At 40.4% G+C, this 25,488-nt stretch overlaps 2 protein-coding genes across 5 annotated transcripts in view; one reads left to right on the top strand and one right to left on the bottom strand.

Moving 5' to 3' along the window:
- The window catches only part of LOC311304860 (dynein axonemal intermediate chain 1-like), a 674,193-nt gene that overhangs the window by 268,924 nt on the left and 379,781 nt on the right, over nucleotides 1-25,488 (bottom strand). The window lies entirely within an intron of this gene.
- LOC311305510 (uncharacterized protein) lies at nucleotides 5,300-19,075 on the top strand. Of its 4 annotated transcripts, XM_084433281.1 has the most exons (13): nucleotides 5,564-5,705; nucleotides 5,840-5,948; nucleotides 8,399-8,470; nucleotides 13,724-13,823; nucleotides 14,550-14,766; nucleotides 14,891-15,167; nucleotides 15,519-15,699; nucleotides 15,780-15,856; nucleotides 16,082-16,262; nucleotides 17,601-17,849; nucleotides 18,056-18,227; nucleotides 18,318-18,466; nucleotides 18,636-19,075. In XM_084433281.1, exons 3-13 carry the CDS (start codon nucleotides 8,399-8,401, stop codon nucleotides 18,812-18,814), a joined length of 1,854 nt encoding a protein of 617 aa, XP_084289407.1. In that variant the 5' UTR covers nucleotides 5,564-5,705; nucleotides 5,840-5,948; the 3' UTR covers nucleotides 18,815-19,075. The 4 variants fall into 4 exon arrangements, with proteins under 4 accessions (XP_084289404.1, XP_084289405.1, XP_084289407.1 ...); XM_084433278.1 differs by lacking the exon at nucleotides 5,840-5,948 and having other exon boundaries at nucleotides 5,300-5,705; XM_084433280.1 differs by lacking the exons at nucleotides 5,564-5,705; nucleotides 5,840-5,948 and adding an exon at nucleotides 5,996-7,026.

The raw sequence follows: 25,488 nt of genomic DNA on the forward strand, positions 1-25,488 counted from the left end.
TATTAGACTACTTTATATATTTTCTTATTTAATTGTATATATCCATACACCAGTAACTCTCCATGTTTCTCTGTTCCTGTTTAATCTTGTGTGCTGTTGTCTTCAGTTAGAGATAAAGAAATGTTGCAGTATGAAATGAATGAATCAGAGAGATCTTTAATGTCACAGGATGATGTCATGAAGCAGTTGTTTTCCATTGCCTTTGCTTTGCTATGATAACTTCTTGATATAGTGCTGGTCAGGTGAAGTCCGACTGAGCATCAATAAAGAGGCAACTATCAAACAAACTCATTTTTACCATCACCTCATCTCATGTTTCATCTCTGCCTCATGGTGTTGATGAGTGTTGATTATACTTGATATCAGACCAACAGTGTGAGTAACATCAGAGCGTTCTCGATATCTAATGAGACACTCTCCACTCTAACCTCTAAACAAACATTTGCTGAAGAGCTGTCATCATGCTAAATAATGCTGTGATCCTATCCAACGCTGTTTCCATGACAACTCATTCCCGCAACATCATCCCCACTATGGAGATATTCCAGTCTGCTTCATGAGAAGGTTAACATTCAGTATTCAATATACTCAATAACCACAAAAGTAACAGCTACGATATAAACTACGACCAAAAAGGAATGTTTGCAAAATTGTGTTCATTTTGTCATTTTAATTGAATAAAATATCGCCAAACATTTCAAATATTTAGCAGTAGTTTGAAATCTGAATATTTTTGCAATGATTGGAAACTTTTGGTCTTAACTGAATAAATCATTGTAAAAGAAAATGAGTTTTCCTTCAGGGTTTCCAAAATTCATGGAAATGTTTATTCAAAAGAGCTTATGTAGCTCCGCCCCTTTCCCGCGCTGCGCTCGTTTTTGACTTCCGGTCTGTATTTTCACAGTGATTCTGCGTGTTTATGAATGAACGGCTCGTTTTAAAATCTTCCCGGTCGACTGACATTTGTTGAGACATCTGCTTTAAACATTACAGTCCTCATGATAACTTTCGTTAACTTTACATTAAGTAAATCCACTTCAAAAGCTAATTACTCCTGAACAGCAGCGCCATAGAGATATACAGAGCGACCGCAAAAACGGAAGTTAAAAGACAATATTCTAAATATGGCGGCGCCCTCGTTTCTCTGGCGCATAAGGTCTATATATATTTTTCCTAGTTGTTCAACTCTGAAATATTTCACTGGCTAGAAATCTGTCAGTGCAATATAAAAGGATTTATAAAAATCTTTATCCTGGAATCATAAAGGATTGGAAAAAGATGGCAAATGTTTAGAAACAATAGTGTCAGGCTAAATGATTGCAGGGAAACAGTGTACATCATGTGTTTTAGGAGCTGTGCTGTCTGTAATGAAGTAATCTAACTGTGTGTGGTGTGTTATTGCATGCACGTCTGATTTCCTCAGTGTTCGTCAGAGTTATGAAGCCGCACCTGAGACCCCGAACCAACAGCTGTGCCTGCTGTGTGCTGGTTACTAGTGTTACATTATCATACTGTGGAGTGTAACATCGCATTATTATACTTCCAAAAATAAACGAGTGATGATCACCATTGTGATTCTACAGAACAAAGCTGGAAAAGTCCCGAGGGCAGAAATCATCAGTGTATATCTGTGATGGGGGAACTGAGGATCCACACTACTGTATGCCTGATTATCTCTAATGTAATCTCTCTGATTCTGACAGTGTGAGTGTGTGTGTGTGTGTGTGTGTGTGTGTGCTTGTACAACGATCTTTGTTGAGTTTTAGACCATTGGAGTGAGGACAAAGAGAGTACAGTGAGGACATGTTGGCCGGTCCTCAGTTTCTGAGAGCCTGTAAAGGCCTGTTTGAGGGTCAACACTTGGTTTGAGGGATAAGGTTATAATGAGGTTAAGGGTCGGTTTAGGCACTTAGTAGTGATGGGTAAGGTTAGGGTAAGCGGCTAGAGATTGCATTGTGTCAATGAATGTCCTCATAAAGACAGATGTACAAGAATGTGTGTGTGTGTGTGTGAGAGAGAGAGAGAGAGAGAGAGGAAGGCATTAAGCTTTAAATCTGGTCTCTTAACATAGTAATAATGAGCCCCTCAGGGATGAAGATACTTCGGAAACACATGTCAGAAAGCCACACACACACACACACACACACACACACATACACATACACATACAGTCACACAGTCACAGATCTCCCCCTCCCTCCCTCCTCCTCCTCCTCCTCCTCCTCCTCCTCTTTCTCAATTAAGACAACTTTATTTAGATGGGCTTCAATAGCCGTGTTTCCGCTGTGAAAGGCCAGGCCAAAATCCCGACGTCCAGAGCGTCCACTGGGACTTGAGGAGTTGATCCGAGTCAGGAGACGCTCCGCTGCTCATCTCCCATCATACCAGACTACCAGCTAACTTCACCATTTAACACATTTTAAACCATTTCAGCTCAAAACTCTCTTTCAGAAATCAGCGAGTGTTTGAAATGACTTATTTGCGATCTGACGGGGATTATGATCGCAGTGTGAGGCAGAAATATATTTATATGCGATGCTAAAGGCTAAATCCCTGCTGGAAAAAAAAGAGCTAAAACCAGTCTGGTCTGGCTGATCTTTGCTGGTTTAAGCTGGTTTTCCAGCTGGTCTCCCAGCTTGCCCAGCCAGGTCAGCTAAAAAAATGATCCGAAACCTTAGGCTGGTTTTAGCTGGGGTTTTTTCTTTTCTCAGCAGATTATGCTAACCATTGCGTATATAAAAATACATGTTTATATTTACTGTAGAAGAACGTAGATCTATTATCTATTAGATAGATCTACTATACTATCTACTATATATACAGATGTACAAACAATATCAAACTACACAGATAAAATAGTACTGCATTATGTCTGTAATTATACCCCGCATATTGTAACATTTGCACTTCTGTCACTTTCAGTGCAACTGTATGAAAAAAAACGTGAAGTGTTCATTTGTAGCAGAGATGTGTGTGTTGCTTGTGTAAAAAAAGATTAATCTAACTTAATTATTTTTTAAATAATTGAGCTATAACCCAAATGTGTTACAGTAGGTTGTGCCCGCTTGCCTTACTCCATCATACTGACATTTTGCTCATTCCTTTTGTACTTTTTTTTTTTTTCTTACAAAACATTTATACATCTAAAGAATATTCTTAGAGATTCTATACTTTCCACATTTATACAAATATATAGGCCTACATTTATTAACCAAACGTATGATTATTTCCCACACTTTATACTGGTCAACTTATTCTTGTGATTGTATTTCGGTTCCTTTGTTACTGACTGACCTGTTTCTAGTTAAGCTGATTATTTTCCCGTGCGTTGTTGTGCTGCTATTGCGGTTTCGTGGGAATGGGATATAGCCTAGGACACAATCATGCAGATCTGACTTTTCCCGTGTTTAAAGGGGACCTATTATGCAAAATTCACTTTTGCATGGTGTTTGGACATAAATATGTGTTGGCAGTGTGTGTACACAACCACCCTACAGTGATAAAATCCACCCACTCCTTTTTTTTAAATCCCCATAAATCATAAGCAGTGTCTCGCCATAATATGGCAAGCCGTTTTAACTTTTATTCATTTCCAGGATACTAATTCTTGATATCAACAATTAAGATAGTTATTGATATCAGAAATTACATTTCCACTAGTAACAATGCTAATTCTTGATATCCACAATTAAATTTCAACTAGTAAAAACTATAATTCTTGATATCTGTAATTGTATTTTCACTAGTGAAACGTCACCATAGGCTGCCATTCAAAATCCATCGTTGATATCAAGAGTTGATTTCTTACTTGTTGAAATTCCAGTTTCACATATCAGAAATACAATTCTTACTAGTAAAAACCTTTATTTTTGATATCAAGAATTAAACTGTCACTATAGTTGAAATGTCTATTCTTGATATCAACAATTGAATTGCTACTAGTAACAATGTTCATTTTTTATATCAATAATTCAATTTTCACTAGTGACAATGTTCATTTCTGATATCATGAATGTGATTGTTACTAGTAACAAAGCCATTTTAGATATCTGAAATAATATTGATATCAGAAATACATTTTCAGATATCAAAAATGAAAAACTGTACTAGTAGCAATTCAATTGTTGTTGACATTTCAACTAGTGACAATTGAATTATTGATATCAGTAATTCGCATTTTTACTAGTAACAATGTAATTATTGATATCAAAAATTATATTTCTACTAGTAAGAAATCAATTCTTGATATCAACAACTGATTTTGAATGGCAGCCTATGGTGACATTTCACTAGTGAAAACATAATTACAGATATCAACAATTAAATTGTTATCAAGAATTACATTTTTGATATCAAGAATTCAATTGTTGATATCAAGAATTCAGTTGCTGATATCAAAAATGTAATTCTTGATATCAACAATTAATATCCTGGAAATGAATAAAAGTTAAAACGGCTTGCCATACTATGACCTGTTTTCAGAATGCGGCTTTAGTGAGGTCACTAAAGCCACAGGCCCCGCCCACGAGTGTTGACATAGCCCCGCCCTGATCGAATTCTACACATCCGCCATTACTGCACTGACAAGGATGTCTCCCAAGCGTTGTCGGTGTTGTGTGGCTGGATGTATTAATCCACACAGCCCTATATATTTACTCCCGAAATCTGAGCCGCTGAAGACGAGGTGGATTAATTTTATTTTTGAAGAAAATGCTCCCTCAACTCTACCAAAATTCGTTTACATCTGCTCGAATCATTTTACACCGGACAGCTTTTTGAATGAGGCTCAGTATAAAGCAGGTTTTGCAAAAAAGTTGCTCCTGAAGAATGCAGCGGTGCCAACTGTTCGTGATCCAGCTACACATCTAGAAGTAAGTATTATATTACATTTACGCATTTGGCAGACGCTTTTATCCAAAGCGACTTACATTGCACATTCACATTTACATTCTTATTAGTTCTTGCTTTCCCTGGGAATCGAACCCATGACCTTGGCATTACCAGTGTTTGAGCAACAGGAAAGCCTTTATTACGCGTTTGTTTTCCAATGGCCTTTGAATTTGTCAAGTTCATAATAACATGTTAGACTTATAAAGTATGTAATAGCACCATGAGTCCCAGCTGTTTTTTTTTCCATCGCGCTGATAGTGGAATCTTTATTTGTAAAGGACAGCACATCAGAACAGAACCAGCCAAACCAGAGGTGCGCGAATCTACCAGAACACATGAAAAGTGAAAGCCAGTAACTTTGTTTCGGTGAGCCTTTCTCTGCAAGCATGTCAAAAAAATAAGCCGATCAGATTTCGCTCCCCTTCTGGCGTAGGAAGAGGATCTTATTATAATATTAATCTGCACGTTTCACCCACGGAGCCGCCATTTGGTTTCGCAAGCGAGTCACCAGTTCTAACACAATGGCAAAAGTGCGAGCAAAGCATGCGAACTGTTCAGTCGTTGGCTGCATAGACGAGCACAGGACACTGTTCAGAGTCCCAGCCTCAGAGAAGACGAGAGAGCAGTGGGTTTATTTTATTTTCAGCGGGAATCCCCCAGAAACTGTCAGCAAAAACCTGCTTGTGTGCGCAAATCACTTCAAGCCGGAGTGCTTTCGCAACCTTGGACAGTATAAAGCAGGATTTGCTTCAAAGTTGTTCGTGAACGAGGGAGCGATACCAACTGAACGAGGCAAAGCTGCAGATGAAGGAAATGTAAGTATTTTTAAGCAGTGGCGTCACTAGACTAATCATTATGGGGCTCGGGTCCCGGATGTTTCTGGTCTGAAACGGGTCCCTGAGTTTGGGGGAAATTTGATACGAATTAAGTATTGGTTGTTTAATCTTAGTCAGGAGCTGTCGCTGACTGGTGGTTATTGTTGAGATCTGTCTCTCCCTCGCACAGCGGCAACACACACACACAGAAAGAGAGAGCGAGAGAGATACGTCACGTACCACGTGAGTGATTTCAGCCTATCCTAGCAAGAGTTGCGCGCAACCTCAGTAAAAAAAAAAAGAATAATAATAACGCAGTCAGTACAGCACAGACAATGACAAATAAATATCAAACGAATCTTCTTTATTTTTGGCAGAACACGAAGAAAGGTATCTTTTAGCTGTTCTGAAGCTCTGTTAGGTGAAAACTACTAGAGTAAAATGAACTGACCTAATGAATGATGCAGACCCTTTTCACAGACTGTGATGACGCGTTTTTATATTTAATTTTTTTTTTAAATGTATGTACATGTATAACACTGTAATTTGTATTATATTACCTCTCAAGAAACTAGTTAATGCTGCTGTGAGTGTGTTTCTAATACAGCGGCTCTGAATGCCTTATCAATCTATTTTTTACTCTTTTGAAAGTTGTGAAAACACTTGTGGAGTTTTTCTTTTGCTATTTGAGTAAACGGGAACACACCAAAAATATATTTAATGTAATCTCTCATTCAGCGTTTAAAAGGGTAACTAAACCCGTGATGTAGGTTCCAGCCCTTGGCGGTATAAAAACCATCTTGTTTCGTCTAAACCACAGTAGCGAGTCAGGAGTTGGAATTGCGAGTATTGAAACCGATCAGGATAGAGTATTTTAGCATCTATTTAGCATAGCATTTAGATTATTTCGTGTAGCCTAGGTAGTTAATTAGCATAGTTGTTAGTGTAGTATTTTTAGAAGCATGGTAGCATAGTATTGCATCAGTTAGGATAGCTTCAAGTTAGCGTAGATCTATCTGTATTTAGTACAGTGGTCAGGATGGTACGTAGGTGTAGTGTTGCTGGTTGCAAAAGCACTGCTGGACTGCATAGCTTTCCAGCAGACTTGGGAATAAGGCGGCAGTGGTTGCATGCACTTGGCCTGGAAGACCGCGAGTTCCCGCCTAGAGCTGGAGTGTGCAACCTGCATTTTACGCGGGATTGCTTCTCCAACGCAATAGAGGTGGAAATGGGCTTCTCCACACAGCTCGCGCTGAAACGAGACGCAGTGCCAAACGCTGCTCCTCCTGCAAGGACTCCACCGCCGCAGCGGCGTCTTGAGGTGAGTGATCAGATATATATTTTAATCACAATTTATGGTTAGGCTAAAGTTAATCCTCTGGGGTCGACAAACGCGCCGGCGCATTTTGCTGGATTTTTTCACATAGCGGCAAAATATGAATATGCCTACAGAGAGCGCGCGCTATTGACATCAACTCGATAAAACTCATCAGATGCATGTACTTTATGTCGGATGCCGATGCATCTGTCCTCTGTTGCAACCAAGGGGGTAATCTTTCAGAAAACACTGAAGCTTCCCCGGGGGCCGCCACTGATTAGCAGACCATCACCTGCTGTTAGCATCCATTCACTCCCATTCATTTTGGCATCACTGACAGCGAATAACTTTACATCTGAGGTATTTAAAGATTCCATTTGTCCATTATTTATTTCTAAAGAAACACGAAAATGTATAAAAGGCTCCATTACGTTGTATCTTATGTTATGGCCCCGTAGAAGCCGTTTTTGTAAAAATAGGCTAACGATTGCGTCATAACCACGCGACTCTCTGTCGCACAGAAGAGAGATTACCGTATGGACAGGAGGAGAAGCTCGCGGGCAATCGGGGGGACGTGGAGGCAAAATGACAAAATAATTAATCAGAATACTTATCAAGAGCTGCTCCTGCTCCTAGCTCATGGACAGCTCCTACTCACACTCTCCGTCTCTGCGGGTCTCAGGTGCACGCCCTCCCCCGCTCAGCCCCGCCCTCGGTTCGTCCCCTCTATCTCCGCTGGGGTCTGCCCACTTTTCCAGCATTTTTCAAATATTGCTAGTGGGTGGAGTCAGGCTCTGACCAGGGGTTTAGTTACCCTTTAAGTTTACCCAACTATGATGACTTCCGCTTGTGAGAAACCCGGAAATGTGAAAAGGGTCTATTGACATTTAATGACTTTTAAATGGCCAGGAATCGGGTTTCCTGACATTTATATTTGCCTGATTTCAATGCTGGGGAAATACATAAAGCAAAGCCTGAAAGCACACAAGCTAAAATACAACATAGATCTAAATCTGGACGATATCGCCCAGCCCTAAAAAGCAGTTAAAGCACTTAGGCATAACAAGCATAATATGACTTTCTGTATTATAAAAAGTAGTAGGTAAGTTAAAAATCGATCAATGCCATTTAAAATTCAACAAAAGGAGGAATATTAGTGCTATTTGGTAAAAAAAAAAAGAAAAAAAAGTGCACAAGTAATGTCAATGTTTAACCACCACTGTAACAGTCATAAGGATTTACAAACATATAGTAAGGTTTTTTTTTTATTAATTTTTTTATAAATAGAAATCTCAAGACATCAGTCACAGAGTCGTGTAGTTTTCATTAGTAGTAGGAAGAGTATTGTTTTAAGTTTTGATGCTTAACTTTCCAGATGGCAGTGGTGGCAGTGTCACAGATGGCAGTAGAAATGGCAAGCAACAGGATCAGTTACAATTGGATGCGGGTATGTGTGTGTGTGTGTGTGTGTGTGTGTGTGTGTGTGTGTGTGTGGTTCAGGTATATCCTATATGTTATGGGGACAAATCATGTTTTAAGCTTATTTTTCTTACTCCACTGACAGATAATTATACTTGTTTTTAAGCAAAATGCACTTATAATTTATATTTTTTTCCTCAGGAAAAGAGACAAGTAAATCAAGTAAATGCATCTTGATTTAAGAATATTTAGACATTTTGACTGGAAATAAGAAAAAAAAAAACTACTAAGTAAGACAAGCATTTTTTTGCAGTGTACGGGTGTAGAATATACAGTTTGTACAGTATTAAAATCTTTGTCTATGGAATATCCCCATAAAACATGAAACTCAACATTTGTGGTGTGTGAGTCTGTGTGTGTATGTAAATTAGCTCATAAAATTATAATAACAGCATTTTTTTGTAGTTGTTTTACATACAAATACATTATACTCTGTATTTTACTTTTGTATTGCAGATGAGTATGAGTTAGAGAGGCACAGAATCTAGCGAGAAACACGATGATTTAGGAACTTTGGAAATCAGGACAAAAACAAGTTCATCTCAAAGGAGATCCTTTCAGCAGAAATGCTTTGACAACAGAGATGCCACATCCTGCTATGCTTGCAGAAACTTTGGAAAGCATCCAGCACAAAATAATAAAGAGAGTCTGATAGTTTTCAAACTGGAAACGAGCTCTCGACAGTTTCAGAGAGCATGAAGCAAGTTCAGGACACAGGGCTTCAGTGCTTGCTTGGAAGAATTACAAAGCCAGTTTAACCGAAGGCAGTGCTTTAAGCTTTTTAGGGAAGCAAGGCATTTCTTTTCGAGGACATGAAGAAGCAGAGTCCAGTTGATGAAACTGTTAGGGGGTTTACAGTTAAAGACCCAAGGACCAGATATGATTAATTAAGACCAGGAGTTAGAAGTGCAGTCAATTGAAGACAAGAGACAGAATTATAATAAATGAAAGAAAAGTTTTAGTCTAAGCTACGTCATTACTTCAGGTTGAAAGATTATGATTGGCTAAGAAATAGATAAACATAGTAATTTTCCACACTTGCACTGATAGGCAGTAGCACATCTCCACAGTCTGTACGGCTGCCACCAGGACCCTGAGCCAGTGGTCCTCCGAGGTCACAAGACTGTGCGTCTAGACGTCAACATGTCGAACGCTAAACAGGAGAGTCTTCTCACAACATCAAGATAACATGTTCTTTCTCTCAGTGAGAGGACACTTTAATCTAACAGTAAAGACTTTAGATGGTCACTCAACTATAGGTTTCAGTGACCCCTGTGACCTATAGTTGTCATGGTGAGCTACAAGAACAGATATATATATATATATATATTAGTGCTGTCAGTTAAACGCGGTATTAACGGCGTTAACGCAAACCCATTTTAACGGCGTCAATTTTTTTATCGCGAGATTAACGTTCTTTTTGGCCTAGCAAACTTTGTGGTTTTTTTCACATGCTGTTGCAACAACTAGTAACGTTAGAAAAACTACAACAGCACACCGGATCCAGCTAGACCGGACACAAAACAACAGGCGTCGCACACACTTGTTTGGGCTCGCGAGCCGGTCGAAGAGTCGTAGGCTAACGTTACGTTTTGAGTGGATGGCGAGCGCGAGACGCCGAAATGGATGCCAATAAGATTCTGAATGGAAAGTTTACTTTTAAAAAGTTGTCAAATGGTTCCATTGACAAGACCAAAGTGATCTGTGTGTTTCGTCGTTGTGAACTGAGCGATCATCACAGCACGTCCAGTCTGAAACACCACTGGATGGCCAAACACACACACAGCTGATGCGATTCTCTGACGCGATTATTTGCTCCGAGTGAGATTGTTAGTGTGAAACTGAACACTGCAGTATATTCCAGTGTTGTTTTCAATAAAAAAAACATTTGCACAAAGCAAGCCGATCCACTTTTCCATGTTGATAAGAGCATTAAAATGAGAAAAAAATAATGGGACAAAAAGAAATCAAGGGACATTTAGAATAGATAAAAATGTGCGATTAATTGCGATTAACTGTGAGTTAACTATGACATTAATGCGATTAATCGCGATTAAATATTTTAATAGTTTAACAGCACTAATATGTATATATATATATTAACACGTGTTGAAGACCTTTCTCAAACAAAACGAGTCCGTATTTCATTTCTGGAAGCCGGGCTGAATGAGCAAGCACTGTTGCTGTATTCCTGGCATGGGCCAGACCCTCAGTCGCCTCTCAGATAGTTCATACAGACATTAAAGAATACATGAAAATAACATTTCAGTAATCACACTGCTAACTTCTATAAGTAAAATCTCATAAGCCTGGAGAAGTCATTCAACTCATGTGATATTTAGAAGGAAAAATATTGATTAATACCTTGATTATAATCACTCATTAGATATACATTGAAGCAGCAGTTTATTCCAGAATCCACCCATTCAAAACCCCTGGAGAACTTTGACCCCTTCCTTCAAAGCTACAAACCACCTCACATGCTACCTACCTCTGTCCTTCCTCACAAAATTGAAATGATTGAATCAATGTTGTGCATCAGAAATAACTGCTGTGGTAGATTTTTCCCTAAACCTAACTATCTGGGGCGTCACCAAATCGACACCCAATTGATCTTATTACCTGAGGCGTCTCCAAATCGACACCAATACCTTTATCTGGGGCGTCTACAAATCGACACCCAATTCTTTAAACTGGGGCGTCTACTAATCGACACCAATACTTTTATACTCTAGCTCTTGCGTCTTCAGTCAACAACTGGCCGAGTCTTACTCGAACTAACTTGCTTCCCTAAACTAGCCTACTTCCTAAACTAGCTTTCTTCCTAAACTAGCTTTCTTCCTAAACTAGCCTACTTCCTAAACTAGCCTACTTCCTAAACTAGCTTTCTTCCTAAACTAGCCTACTTCCTAAACTAGCCTACTTCCTAAACTAGCTTCCTGCGCAGGAATAATCGACAAACAGACTTCAGCAAATGTCCTTTAAATGCTTTAATCACGGCCAGGAGATCTTCCCGAGCAGTTCTCAGGGAATCTCTCCCAAGAAGAAGCAAGGCCGGATGATCTCAGACAAATTCCATTGAGAATCCCACCAGAAAACACGAATACAACAGTTTTTATAGAATCGAGAAAACAAATAAGACTAACATGTCACCTTCAATATGATTGGTTCAGTTGGTTCAAAAGCCCCAACCTTTTCCCTCTGTCACTGCCACAAGCTAACTACTTATCACAAGGTTTGAGAACTGTCATCAGTCTAGTTTCACTTCCCCTAATTTTTATTTGTACACATATACACACACACACACACACACACACACACACACACACACACACACACAGAAAAGTCACAAGTTTTCCCCAAAGAGTTTGGAAACATTTAAAAGCATATGAATGTTGTTCCTGCAAGAAAAACACATGTTAGTTGATTAATTAAACTTGATTCATTAAAAAATCCATCACACTGCTTGTATAGTTGAAGAGCTGAAAAAATTTAAAATGTTCGCAGTTATGGCTGATGAAGCAAGGGATGGTCATGTCGAGAAGCTTGCAATATATATGCGGATAATGGCACGGTAAAAGAGCCCTTAACTGAACCGTCCGACATCACCAGTTTCAATGCCGAGTCGATCACTGATGCAATCGAACATGTGCTTACATCAGAAGATTTGAATGATCTCCTCTGTGTGGCTCAAACCTCATATATGATGGGGCTTCAGTGATGAAAGGTGCAGTTAGAGGAGTTCAAGCAGCCCAAAGCACTTTATGGACATTGTGATGCCCCTGAACTGAATTTGGTACTTTGTCACACTTGTACGGCTGTGCCAGAGGCAGACGACTTTTTGGAAACATTGGGGAATGTATATTCTTCCTTTAGTGTTTCAGTAGTCAATCATCAAGGCACAGCTGGGTTTAGAGAACAGCGGGTTTGTCCAGCTCTGTAAAACTAGATGGGGATGCCAGCTCAACTCAGAAAATCTAACAGCTTTGTTAAGTTGCCTGGAAAAAGTTGCCACACCCATAGCAGTCGGGCTGTTGTCAAAACTGTCCAGGTTTTCAAGTGTTTACATGCTTGTGATGTGTCTGCTACAAAGGGGGTCCATAAATATCTCCAGAAAAGAATCTGTGGACTTTGTGTGCACAAGAAACACTCTTCAAAGATGCTGTGCTTGAAACACTGACATTAAAGCAACACTATGGAACTTTTCCTCTGCGGTCCCCCTACAGGTTGGAAGCTGAATTGTCCATTACCGCTGTCGTAAATCATTTAGCCTACCGTCGCACGCGCACTCGCTGTTTATCCAGCACCGGCTTTGGAATAAACGATGTCCACAGACAAGGTAGAGTATGATGCATGATTTTATGAAAGATGCGACATCAGAAACGACGAAAAACAAAATAAAGACTATTGTAACGCTTGCCGTAAAGCAAGTCAAATTTGTAGTTTTCTTATGTCTCATTAGAACTACAGAAACGCCACCCGATCTGGCAATCTTACATAGTGTGGTTATAGCAGATAAAGGACCGCAAAGTGCCGTTCACCCTGTTACGACTTGATGAACCACTGAAACCATTTTGGAAACATTATTTTAAGGTAAAAAATGTTACATAGTGTTGCTTTAATGTGGAGCAATGAAGAAACAGCAAGGAGACAAAGATCATTTGTGAGTCCAGTATATCTCAGAGACCCTGGCTGGTCCCCGGCGTAGAAACAAATCAGTACAGTGGTAAAGGGCGGTTTCTTTCATCTGAGATCGGTTGCAAAATTAAAACAAATAAGATGTGGAGACTGTAATCCACGCTCTCATGACGTCACGCCTGGACTGCTGTGGTTCCCTGTACTGTGGCCTCAAACTGTCGTCTCTCACCTGCAAATTGTCCAAAATGCTGCGGCGAGCTCTTATCTTGGAAAAAGGAGATTGCAAAAAGTATTTAATAAAACGGGGCAAATAATTGTTCCCAATGTGTTTTGGAGAAAAACATTTATTTCATAATGTAATTTTCCCCCCACTTTCAATTATTTTACTTCAATGTAAGGTTCAATTTTTGCATAAAAAAAATAAAATAATATATATATATATATCAAAAGGAAAAACAATGCAGATTTATTTTTTACAGCCATCTTTGATCATATTTACCAAGGGGGCAAATAATTCTGAGCAGCACAGTATGCGCTGTGTGTGATACAACATGTGTTGATTATGTTTTCCATTGGGCTTTAGGCAAGCCCATCTGTGCGGTTTGCTGATGCGGCCTGCCAGACGGATCCACCAATCACCCGTTCATGGATGAAGACTCGCACACCTCCCTTCAGAAGCACAGGTTTGATTTACTGTACATCTACATTTAATCATTTAGCAGACGCTTATCCAAAGAGACTTACAAATGAGGGGAGCAATAAAAGCAGTCAAATCAGCAATAGGGCAACAATATGCAAATGTCGTGACCAGAGTCAGACCAGCGCAGCACACGTATCAAGCATATACACACTACTAGTCAAAAGTTTTAGATCAGTAAGATTTTTTTATGTTTTTAAAAGAAGTCTCTTTTGCTCACCAAGGCTGCATTTATTTGATAAAAAAACAATAAAAAAACAGTAATATTGTGAAATGATGATGCTGAAAATTCAGCTTTGATCACAGGAATAAATTACACTTTACTGTATATTCACATAGAAAACAGCTGATTTAAATTGTAATAATATTTCACAATATTACTGCTTTTGTTTGTATTTTTAATCAAATAAATGCAGCCTTGGTGAGCAGAAGAGACTTCTCTTAAAAACATAAAAAATTTACCAATCTTAAACTTTTGACCAGTAGTGTATATATGTGTGTGTGTGTGTGTATATATATATATAGTATAGATATATAGAGAATAGTAAGTGTTAATATTGAGTCAAATGTTGGCAAAATAGATGTCTTTTTTATTGTATTATAAATTTAATGTATTATGTTTTCCTGCAGTTAGTTTATATGTATGCGATTACTGTTGTCATTCTTTATGGTTCAGCTGTAGTAAGTTGAAATGGCTTCTGAATGATCAAAGGTGGCAGTGTGTCCTGCACCGATGTTGGCATCGACTCCTCAGCGGTCAGAGCTTCAGGACCGTCACGCAAGAGACCCCGCTTGGACCTGGAAGAGGAAGAGGAGGAGGAGGAGGTGGAGCTTTATGAAGGTGGCTCATCTATGAGCACTGAAGATCCACATGATGTCACTCATGATCCTCTACACTCGCTCACCTCGACCCAATCCACAAATGTGACGTGAGTTACATGATATTTGTCATTATCATTTTACGATAAAAATCATACAAATCTTCTGTTTATTTCAGCTCGAAACAGAGTGTGAATTGATTATCTTCCTGTGAAATATTTTCTGCTCTGATAGAACGGAACCGTCCATTCCGATCCACAAGATGTCAAAGTACATAGTGTATGAGACCTGTCTACTGGAGCTGTTTGAGGCGTGCCCGAGGTGCCGACGAGCTTCACGCCCCAAGACCAGGACCGTGGGCACGTTCCTCCGAGTGGAGCAGAACTGCACACATTGTGATTTCACCAGGACGTGGAGCAGTCAGCCGATTATTGGGTCCGTTCCTGCCGGGAACCTTCAGCTCACTGCCGCAGTTTATACTTCAGGTGCCTCTTTCTTCACACTCGAGAAGGTAATGACAAACACTCAACTCTGCATCAAATATTTCAATATATATATTTTTTATTATTTCTTTTAATTATTATTATTTTTTATTATTATTTTTTTGGTTTATATGTGAGTAATGCTTCTCACATGTTGTTTGTTGTTAAGTTTATATCTGTTTTAATAGTATTGTCTGTATTGTCTATATTGTCTTTTTTCCTTGCCCAGGGACCACAGATGTAAATTAGCTGTATAGCTAATTCTGGTACAGGGCTTGAACTGTGCATGGTCCCTGTCAAATAAACTAATAAAATAAAAATAAATAAAAAATGTACCAAATAATGTTGCTATATAATGAATATATCTTATCTGACCTCAGATCTTCCAGGCAATGAATCTACCGCTGTACAAGTACGGCACCTTTCGAAGACTCGCGCGGAGATTCATCGAGCCTGCCATCGTGTACAGGTGGAGGACGATGCAGGACGCCGCGCTGGAGCAGCTTATTAGCCAACAGCAGAACGTCATGCTAGCTGGTGACATGAGGGCTGACTCGCCAGGTGTGTAGTTCTGAATGTATGTTTCATTGAAGAATAACGGGAAAGCAATTTTACACTTGTAAAAACTTTTTTTTTCAAAGGTCATTCTGCAAAATATGGCAGCTACACGATGATGGACCTGCGGAGCAAGAAGATTATTGATCTTCAGCTGGTTCAGGTGAGCGGGAGGGTCAGCTGGGGAGAAATAGCCGTGGGCAGTAACGGGGAACAGTTTGGGTGTGCATGGGAGCTGGTTCTATGAAAACTGAAGGGAAAACACAGATATGGGTAAAATTGTCATGAAATAAAATACTGGAATTAATGTAATTGAAGAGATGGCACTGAAAATCCTGACTGTGTTTTGCTAACATGGCGGACTACGCTTTTTTCCCTTTTATATCAGCGCAGTGAAGTCGCTGGGAGTCGCCATATGGAGATGGAGGGTCTGAAGAGAAGCCTTGCTCTTTTGGAGGAACGTGGTGTTTCTTTGAATTGTATCGTGACCGACCGTCGTCCGCAAATTCAGAGATTCCTGAAGGAGACCAGGATCAAGCACTACTACGATGTTTGGCGATTAGAAAAGAGTATGCTGTCCTCTTTTCTTTTCTTTTCTTTTATAAGGGGAACAACTCCAGTACAAGAGGGTCCCTGTTCACTTGAGAAAAGTTTGTTTGGTTGATGACATTGTATCGTAAATGATCACAGACGTGTGTGTTGTCCATTATTATCAAAACAGAAACATGTAATGAGTGGTAAAAATTTTTTTTTTTTTTTACAATATTAGAGAGACTTAGGTAAGTAGTCTTGTAGGGCTGGGTATTGACACAAATTTCACAATTCGATTCGATTTCGATTCACAAGCTTGCAATTCGATTCGATTCCGATTCGATTCAATATTGATTATTTTGGATATCAGGTGCAACACATGGCACATTTTCTCTAGGAAAACAAATCTCTTCACTAATGCTGTGAACTATGGGAGTCAGTGGTGGCCTATAGGCTTCATTAGCCTACTGTAATATTGAAGGTACAAATTAACTGATTTGTGTACAAACACTTAAATTACACTTTTATTTATTTTTATAATAATAAAGTTATATGAAATATAAACATTTAAATGGTGGCTGTCGCAAAAACCTGCCAGATTTATTCAAACATGCATTAAAAATCGAAGAACATTAAAAATGATAATGAATATGTGATATGGTGCATATATTTAGCAGAATGCTCCTCTGTAGAGTTAATTCTTCTCGCTGACTAACGAGTTTATGGCCACTGGATATGGTTTTTCTGAGGTAAATGTGACGTTACATGACATTGTTTACAAGCTGTTTTACTGACGTCTTTCCACAGTTGAAACACTGATTGAGCGACTCCATGTCACATGATTTCGATAAGTTGTAAAATGGACGTAATTTGAAATCTGAGACTTTGTTTCATATATGAAACAATGTGAAACAAATCATGATATGAAACAAAGTCTCAGATTTCAAATTACGTCCATTTTACAACTTATCGAAATCCGTATCATGTGACATGGAGTCGCTCAATCAGTGTTTCAACCGTGGAAAGACGTCAGTAAATCAGCTTGTAAACAATGTTATGTAACGTCACATTTACCTCAGAAAACCATATCCAGTGGCCATAAACTCGTCAGTCAGCGAGAAGAATTAACTCTACAAAGTAACAAAGCACAAAAGATTATTGCGATTTATTGGATGGGATGCGCTACAATGTTACATTCATTCATCAACTGAAAACAGGATGACTAATCGATTCTTGGGATTTAAGAATCAATATCGGTTCGTAAAAATGAGAATCGATTAAGATCGATTAGAATAAAAATGTACCCAGCCCTATAGTCTTGTATTTCATATACACTGTATATTTGCATAACTGATATACACTTTTTGTGTTGTTAGGACTGTCCAAAAAGTTGGTCCTGATTTCAAAGAACAAGGACTGTGACATACTGAAGAAGTGGATTCATAGTATAAAACACCACATGTACTGGACAGCAGCTTCATCAGCATCAGGGCCAGAGAGGGTGGCAAAGTGGACGTCTATCCTAAATCATATCCGAGATGTCCACGTCCACGAAGACCCTGCTTTCCCCCGGTGTCTGCATGCACCACGCACATCAAGGGACAAAAGCAAATGGTTGAAAGCAGGTGCGTTTGCCCAATTACTAGTTGAAATGTAAAGGTTGAGTGGACCCCTCATTCAGACTATATACACTATCACAATTTTCCAAACTTTGGTTGTGCATTTAGATTTTTAGATGATGGGAAAGTTTTTAACCATTACCACTTACTCATATGTACATTGATTCTGTGTTCAACACATCTAATATGTGGTATTACTCATGTTTTCATAGGAACAGAGGCCTTCATCAAAGTAGAGAAGGCCTTGACCAATAAGAGGATCTTAAAAGATGTGGAGAAGATGAGCGCGCACCACCAGACCTCGTCGCTCGAGGCTTTTCACAGCAGTATTTTACGCTTTGCGCCTAAGAACGCGGTATTTCCTTTTCTTGGAACGTTGTGCAGGTACGTACACCATCATTGTTGCCGTCCTGAAATGAATTCAATTCATGCATTGTGGTCAAGAGTTACACTTGTATTATTTGTCTTCCTAAGACTCTACCTGGCTGCCATGCACTTCAACGAAAATGCTGGGCGTCCACAAGCAACATCATCTACCGGTGAGCTGCTATACAGATTGAACTTACCCAAGTCCAAGAAGGGAGAATTTCCCATGAAGCCAGTGAAAGTAGATCCAACGTACGGTAAGTTTTACAAGCTTTTATTGTAAAAACCACACCAAGCCAAGAAAACTTGCAAAGAGACCACGTGAACAATATAATATAAAACGCACTGTATTTAAATGTGCAAAAGGCCTTCTAGGGCATTAACCAATTGCAAGAAGTATGTAGTCATGTTTTGTTTGTATTACAGATTATGTGGATGAACTGATGGACCTCATCTTTGAGAAGGTGTTTGAGGACCCTGGTCCATATGAGGCCGAGGTGCAGAAGATCCCCATCCCTGACGATCTCTCTGCCCAGTTTGAAAAGCCAGACAAGATGGAAGTGATAGCCTCATACGTGTCAAGGTTCAATCAAGGGCTGGTCTGAATCCTGAGCCGTATGCGTAGCATTACCCATGAGGCCCAGGAAGCCCCAAACCCAGCTTACAAAGCTTCCGTGGGCCAGATGTCTGTAACGGCTGAGAACAGTGGAGAGAGAATCAGGACTGCTGGTTTGTTCAATTCTAACGTTGTTTCAAAAACGTGCAATACTTGCTGTACAAGACTTTGTTTTTTTTAAAGATGGTTTTGTGTACTTTCAGTGTTTCATATTCATGTTAACATTCATAAAGCTGTTCCCGACTTGTTACACCTGTACAACGTAGCTAACATTGTTGGTAACCCAGGGTGCGAGTTGCCTTCAGAAACAAACCTTCTTATGTAAAACACACACATTGGTAGTGTGTGAGAAACACTCACTGGTTTAGTTGTGTGGGTGAAGTGAGCCTGTGGTGCTCTATGGGATCAGACTCTCTTTGGTCATTACAGTAGATGATGCAGAAGATGCACAGCATGGCATTTAAAGTGGCCTTCAGGAAAAACACAGGCTATGAGAAGAGGCTCAGGACACAAGTGACAGTGGTGTGAGAATAAACTTTACAAAATATACTGTCAAAGAGTCTCTCAGGACAAAAGCGTCTGCTAAATAATTGAGAGCAAATGTAAAAGTCATTCTAGCCTGCAAACATGTGCTGTCTTGTATGATTACTTGTGCTTTTAAGCACATAAGAGTTTCTTTTATTATTCATACCACAACACCAAATAAGAGTGTTTTACAGAAATTGTATACTATGTATAATCTTTAAAAGAGAGATCCTAAAATATTCAAAAAAGTGTCTCTTCATTTCATTCTAAATTGACAGAAATATATTTTTTAATGTCTGGAAACTTTAAAAAACAAAAATGGTGGAATTAAATGGACTGTGCTGACTACTGTCCCTCGGGTGAGAATCGAGGACGAACAAAGCGTACCAGTTTCTTTCAGTCAGTGTCACGAATGCGTCATAATAATGACATCCAGCTTCCTCAGTCGATGTGCTTCACCAGCAGTGATCGCCTTACATGTGCATAAAAACAAGCAAAAAGGTTGATGACGTGTACTCGATTTTCTGCCAATGATTTATTGGTGTGTGTTTACACGCGTGCTTCAGACACCGGTCGCGCTGGTGGCGTTCCCCATTTCCACTTTGGAAGAGAACTCCGTAACGACTGATCTTTCATTGTTTATAGCCAATTCTATTAAAATTATTTATTTATTAATTGCATTACTTAGTATCAACTGCACATATACAAATCTGTTGATACATTTATTTTAAAAAGTTTAATGAGCAAAAAGAGTTCATTGCGAGGACCACATTAGATTACAGTAATGACCTTGAGGCAATGAATTTACTCAAATTATTTTAGCATGTTAAACTTGTTGCAGTGCAGTCCTGAAAATCAGCATCTCCACCCAGATGCGTCTACAGCCTGAAACACACAAACACAAATAGAAAACTGACAAAAAAATGTTCGTCAAATCATAAAGCTGGACACACAAATGAGAATACACATAAGAATGCTCATTAAATCTCTTCCACTGACATTTATCCGGGGAAACTAATTATCTCCTGCCAGCTCTGCTCTCTATTCATCTGCGAGCAGTGGAGATGTGGGTCTGTGTGTTCCTCAGGCTACGGGACACTGAAGACGGCCATAGCTGATGTTCTGCTTTACAGACAGCTAACAGAGATCTGGAGGCTTAAATGTTGGCATAGAGGATCTCCAAACACCAAGAAAATCAGTATGAGAAAAGTTCTGATCACCTACATGCATGTCACACTCAAACTGTGAAGAGAAACTGCCATGAAGGATGTAAAATCATTTTCATCTCGAAAAATTCATGCAGATGAAATAATCTGACATCCCACAGATGAAGAAGGGAAATACAGTTGTCAGAAAAGCAATATGGGAGTGTAGAATCAACAAGAGAGGAGAAAACAAAAATCACATCTGTCCTCTTCCCAGTGATTACAACTACTGCATTTTTTGTGCATGATTTTACTTGGATGACGTATTTATGAAAGAGATGGTTTAGTTAGAACATTTATGTCCTGATATTTCAGATGGGCCTTGAGTTTGGCTCAAATGCTTTTCTGACCCACTGATAATTATAATAAAGAACTGAATGTGGAAAAATCGACGTCATTCAGTTCTTACTGCTGGAAATTGCATTAGCATGCATGCCTTTTTTTGGTTTGTTTTTGAAGGCTGGGGCATTTTTCCAAATAAGCCTTGATGAAATGTCCATTTATAGAGGGGCAGTGGCTGCTAATTCAAGTCAAATCTCTTTTTTTCTCTTGTTTGGAAGCTAAGCCAGTGCCTCCAGCTAAACAAACCCCCTAACCACCTCTAATAAATATTTATTCAGAGAAAGCTGTAATTATGCTTTTCAGAACGCTTTTATGAGGGGATTTTTGTACATAATTATCTCCACATCATTTTGTCTAAAATGGGATCATAATGGAATCAAAGTGTTAATGAAGATAATGTTATCCATTATGTTTGTCATGGAATTTTATGTATAAATAGTTTTAATTGGGAAAAGGACTGTGCTGAACACTTGAGATATATTCCACTGAGTGATTTCCACAATTATTAGTTGTACAACATTTTCTCCTTCCATGAAATAATAAACTGTGGTTAAATTGTGGATATTAAAATCCCAGCTGTTTCTCATCCTAATAATGCCCATGAACTTGTTAAAGTGGGCTTTCTGGTGAACTGTAACTGCTGTCACATCATAAAAGTAGCTCATTCTCTTCATCTTTATAAACTAATTTGAGTGGTGAAAAAAGCGCTGTATAAATGTCAAAGAGATGACTCACTGTATCACAAATGGCTTTTGTTCATCTGTGAGCTCCAGCACACAAACCAAAATGATGATGACACTAGACACCTCATAGTTACAAAAATACACTCTAAATTTACACTTGTCACATTTCCCGTCTTGTTTCTCCCTGTCATAGTTCCCTTGCTCATTGATCACCTTTTAGTTACTGATCACCTGCACCTGTCCTTCATTACCACACCAATATAAAGACGCTCTCAGTCATTGTCTGGTCTCCAATACGCAATCCAGACTCATCTTCGCTAAACCCTTTGGCATATCTACCTGTACTCCACTGTGCTACTTACCTGGTCTCCATCACAGTTATCCTGTTCACCAGGCTCATCTATATTCCCACCTAGTGTGTATGCATGTGTGTGCGTGCGCTCACTCCCCTAGAATCTTTATATTGCTACTCAACTGTTTGCTGTTCTTAACCGCATTCATCTCATCTGGGTTTCCATGACAGAGGACCAGACCAACCCAGCAGGCAAAGAGATGCCTCCATTTCACCCAGACGAACAGCTGCTCTTACTCTCCCAAGATGGCCGCCCTTTGGCAGAGTATTGAAATTCTGTGGACCATGAGCTATGGTGAATTTCAGTGAGGTTGCTTTAAAGGACTATTTTCAAGCAGGTTTGGATGAGCCAGTCCAGTGGTCCCAGGGCTCCTCAGTCCGGTGGTCCCTAGGTCCTGGTAGTCCCCAAGGCTGGTTGTCCTGGGTCCGGCGGTCCCCAAGGCTGGTTGTCCTGGGTCCGGCGGTCCCCAAGTCTGGTTGTCCTGGGTCCGGCGGTCCCCAAGTCTGGTTGTCCTGGGTCCGGCGGTCCCCAAGTCTGGTTGTCCTGGGTCCGGCGGTCCCCAAGGCTGATTGTCCTGGGTCCGGCGGCCCCCAAGTCTGGTTGTCCTGGGTCCGGCGGTCCCCAAGGCTGGTTGTCCGGCGGTCCCCAAGGCTGGTTGTCCTGGGTCCGGCGGTCCCCAAGGCTGATTGTCCTGGGTCCGGCGGCCCCCAAGTCTGGTTGTCCTGGGTCCGGCGTTCCCCAAGGCTGGTTGTCCTGGGTCCGGCGGTCCCCAAGGCTGGTTGTCCTGGGTCCGGCGGCCCCCAAGGCTGGTTGTCCTGGGTCCGGCGGCCCCCAAGGCTGGTTGTCCTGGGTCCGGCGGCCCCCAAGTCTGGTTGTCCTGGGCCCGGCGGTCCCCAAGGCTGGTTGTCCTGGGTCCGGCGGTCCCCAAGGCTGGTAGTCCTGGGTCCGGCGGTACCCAAGGCTGGTTGTCCTGGGTCCGGCGGTCCCCAAGGCTGGTTGTCCTGGGTCCGGCGGCCCCCAAGGCTGGTTGTCCTGGGTCCGGCGGTCCCTAAGGCTGGTTGTCCTGGGTCCGCTGGTCCCAAGTCTGGTTGTCCTGGGTCCGGCGGCCCCCAAGTCTGGTTGTCCGGCGGTCCCCAAGTCTGGTTGTCCTGGGTCCGGCGGTCCCCAAGTCTGGTTGTCCTGGGCCAGCTCCACCCTGGCTCCCAGCCCCACCGGCTACCCTCTGATATTGGGTCCCTATCAACGCATCACAGGCAACAAACACCCTTCGGGACTCAGTATGAGGGTGTTGCTTAAAGGTGTTGCTTATAAGTGTTGGCAGCTGCCTCTGGAGGGGGTAATGTCCCATTTCCCCTGTCTTGTTTCTCCCTGTCAAAGTTCCCTTACTCACCGCACCTGTCCCTCATTACCACACTAATCAATGCCACTATTAAGACACTCTCACCTCACACAATCATTGTCTGGTCTCCAATATGGAATATAAACTCATCTTCGTTGAATGCTACCCTTTTATCAAGTAAAATTAAAAAATGTGTTGCCAGGGGAGTGTGTTTGCTTTTTGTTCCTGGGGGAGAGAGCTCTGAAATTCTGAATTTTCCCGCCAGGTGTGAGTGCATAAAACCTGGAGTGTGATTTGAGGTCATTGATGATGTGAAACATTTGTACCTCAGACACAAAGAACCTTGCTTGACCAGCCTCATTAAAATCATTACTATTGTTATTAATAATGAGGCGTTAGCATGAATGCACAATCATACTTTATGCAAATAAATGGTAATGAGAGAAACGCATAAGCTAACACCTCACAGATCATTGGTGGACAAATGCATTTTGCAGAAGGAAACGCATATAATTGACTAGTCATTGCAGAAGACTTCAAACAGTGACTTTAGAAGCAGATAAATGTATAAAGACAGTGTGTATTTCCTCCAAGTCACCAATGAAAACTAGCAACACCCTGCTAGTTTCTGGGTGTGACTATATAAAATAAATGAGCTCATTGGTGAAACTGTTCTGTTCAGATCAGTAATGAAAAGACACAGGATGTTAATTTCAACCCGTCAACCAATTAAATCAGTGAAAGCATAAGAGAGCAGCAGTTAAAACACTAAACCTGTCATCTGAGCACTTTAGAAATGCGTGCTCATTTTCTAGCATTAGAGTTTGTTAGGGTGAATGAACAGTGAGGCAAATTTCCCCGTTCCCCAATTTCTTTGCCAGTTATTAAACTTGTGTTTGGCAATCAAAAGTTTTGTCCTTCAGTTCATTTAGCTCAGTTATATGTCATTCTGCCTCGACTGATGAAACACTGGCGTCAGACGCTTGGAAGCAGGTCTCCGTATATTTCAGTCCACAGCACAAATCCTCTTCCAGTCTGGAGGAAAGACACCAAACACACTCCATGATGAAGAGCTGTATCCACCAACTGCACAGCTGAGCGAAGGGAACATACAGAGACACAAAAGCCATTTCATCTTGTTCTTGCACTGCACATTCATTGCCATCTTTCCTTCATTTTTCCCTCAAATAATTTCCTTCAATAATTCAAATAATTGCATGAACAGAAATATGGTAATTGTCCAAATCCAATTCAGGGACTGTCTGAATTATTTTTAATGAAATTTTAATTTTAATGATATTTTTAATGAAACCTGCACTTCACAGCAGAGACACGTGAAGCTCGAGGACGCTTGTACTGAAAGACTTTTATTTGATAAAAGAGTCTGAACTATCAATCAGAGACAGAAGGACTGAGGTCTTGACCATGTTCATGAAAAAATGTGCATCAAATATAATACAGTAGACTAATGTTAACACAAGGTCAAGGAAAATGAGATTTTTCATTCTATGAAAGAGTTTTGAGTTTTTACCTAGACCTCAAATTATAGTAAGTGCATGAGAAAGCAAAGCAAACCCAATTTAGCAAGAATCATGAGGCAAACAGAGAGAACAGAGTGTTATAGTCTATACATGAAAAACTATTATTTTAATCGGAGCGGCTGGACTGATGTGTAATCAGCGGAGGAGCTCTGATCTCTGTGGAGAGTCAAGAAAAAACATTGATCTCTGTGGAGGAAAAGACACCAGAAGAAATGAAAGAAGCGGAAGAGAGAGAGAGAGATAGAGAGAGAGAGAGAGAGATAGACAGAGAGAGAGAGAGAGAGAGAGAGAGAGAGAGAGAGAGATAGACAGAGAGAGAGAGAGAGAGAGAGAGAGAGAGAGAGAGAGATCAAAGCTACACTGGGCCGGTTTATCAAATGCCACCGTATGTAAATGAAGCTGTCAAGAGCACAGAACACACAGACATGATCAAGGCTTTTTAATCTTCATGAAAATGAAGGTGCTCATCTGAATAACTGAAGACACACAGTCTTTAGAGAAAAACAACAGTGTGTTGTGACGAACAGAAACATGTCAGACGCTGAGAAACACCAGACCGTCAGACACACACACACACACACACACACACACCACAGCTTGACACTGAGTGAGAAATCATTTCAGAATCTCATTTGTGTGTCATCTCTTCAGCTCTGTCAGGATGACCTGAGCGCT

This window comes from Rutilus rutilus (genome assembly GCF_951802725.1).
Source record: "Rutilus rutilus genome assembly, chromosome: 15".
Taxonomy (NCBI): Eukaryota; Metazoa; Chordata; class Actinopteri; order Cypriniformes; family Leuciscidae; genus Rutilus; species Rutilus rutilus.

What these genes read in the sequence shown, in the direction of transcription:
- LOC311305510 (XM_084433278.1), top strand. Translation starts at nt 5,412, where the DNA reads ATGGCAAAAGTGCGAGCAAAGCATGCGAACTGTTCAGTCGTTGGCTGC. An exon ending in AAGCTGCAGATGAAGGAAAT is followed by an intron (nt 5,706 to 8,398) that starts GTAAGTATTTTT and finishes TTAACTTTCCAG; the next exon opens with ATGGCAGTGGTGGCAGTGTC. An exon ending in ACCTCCCTTCAGAAGCACAG is followed by an intron (nt 13,824 to 14,549) that starts GTTTGATTTACT and finishes GAATGATCAAAG; the next exon opens with GTGGCAGTGTGTCCTGCACC.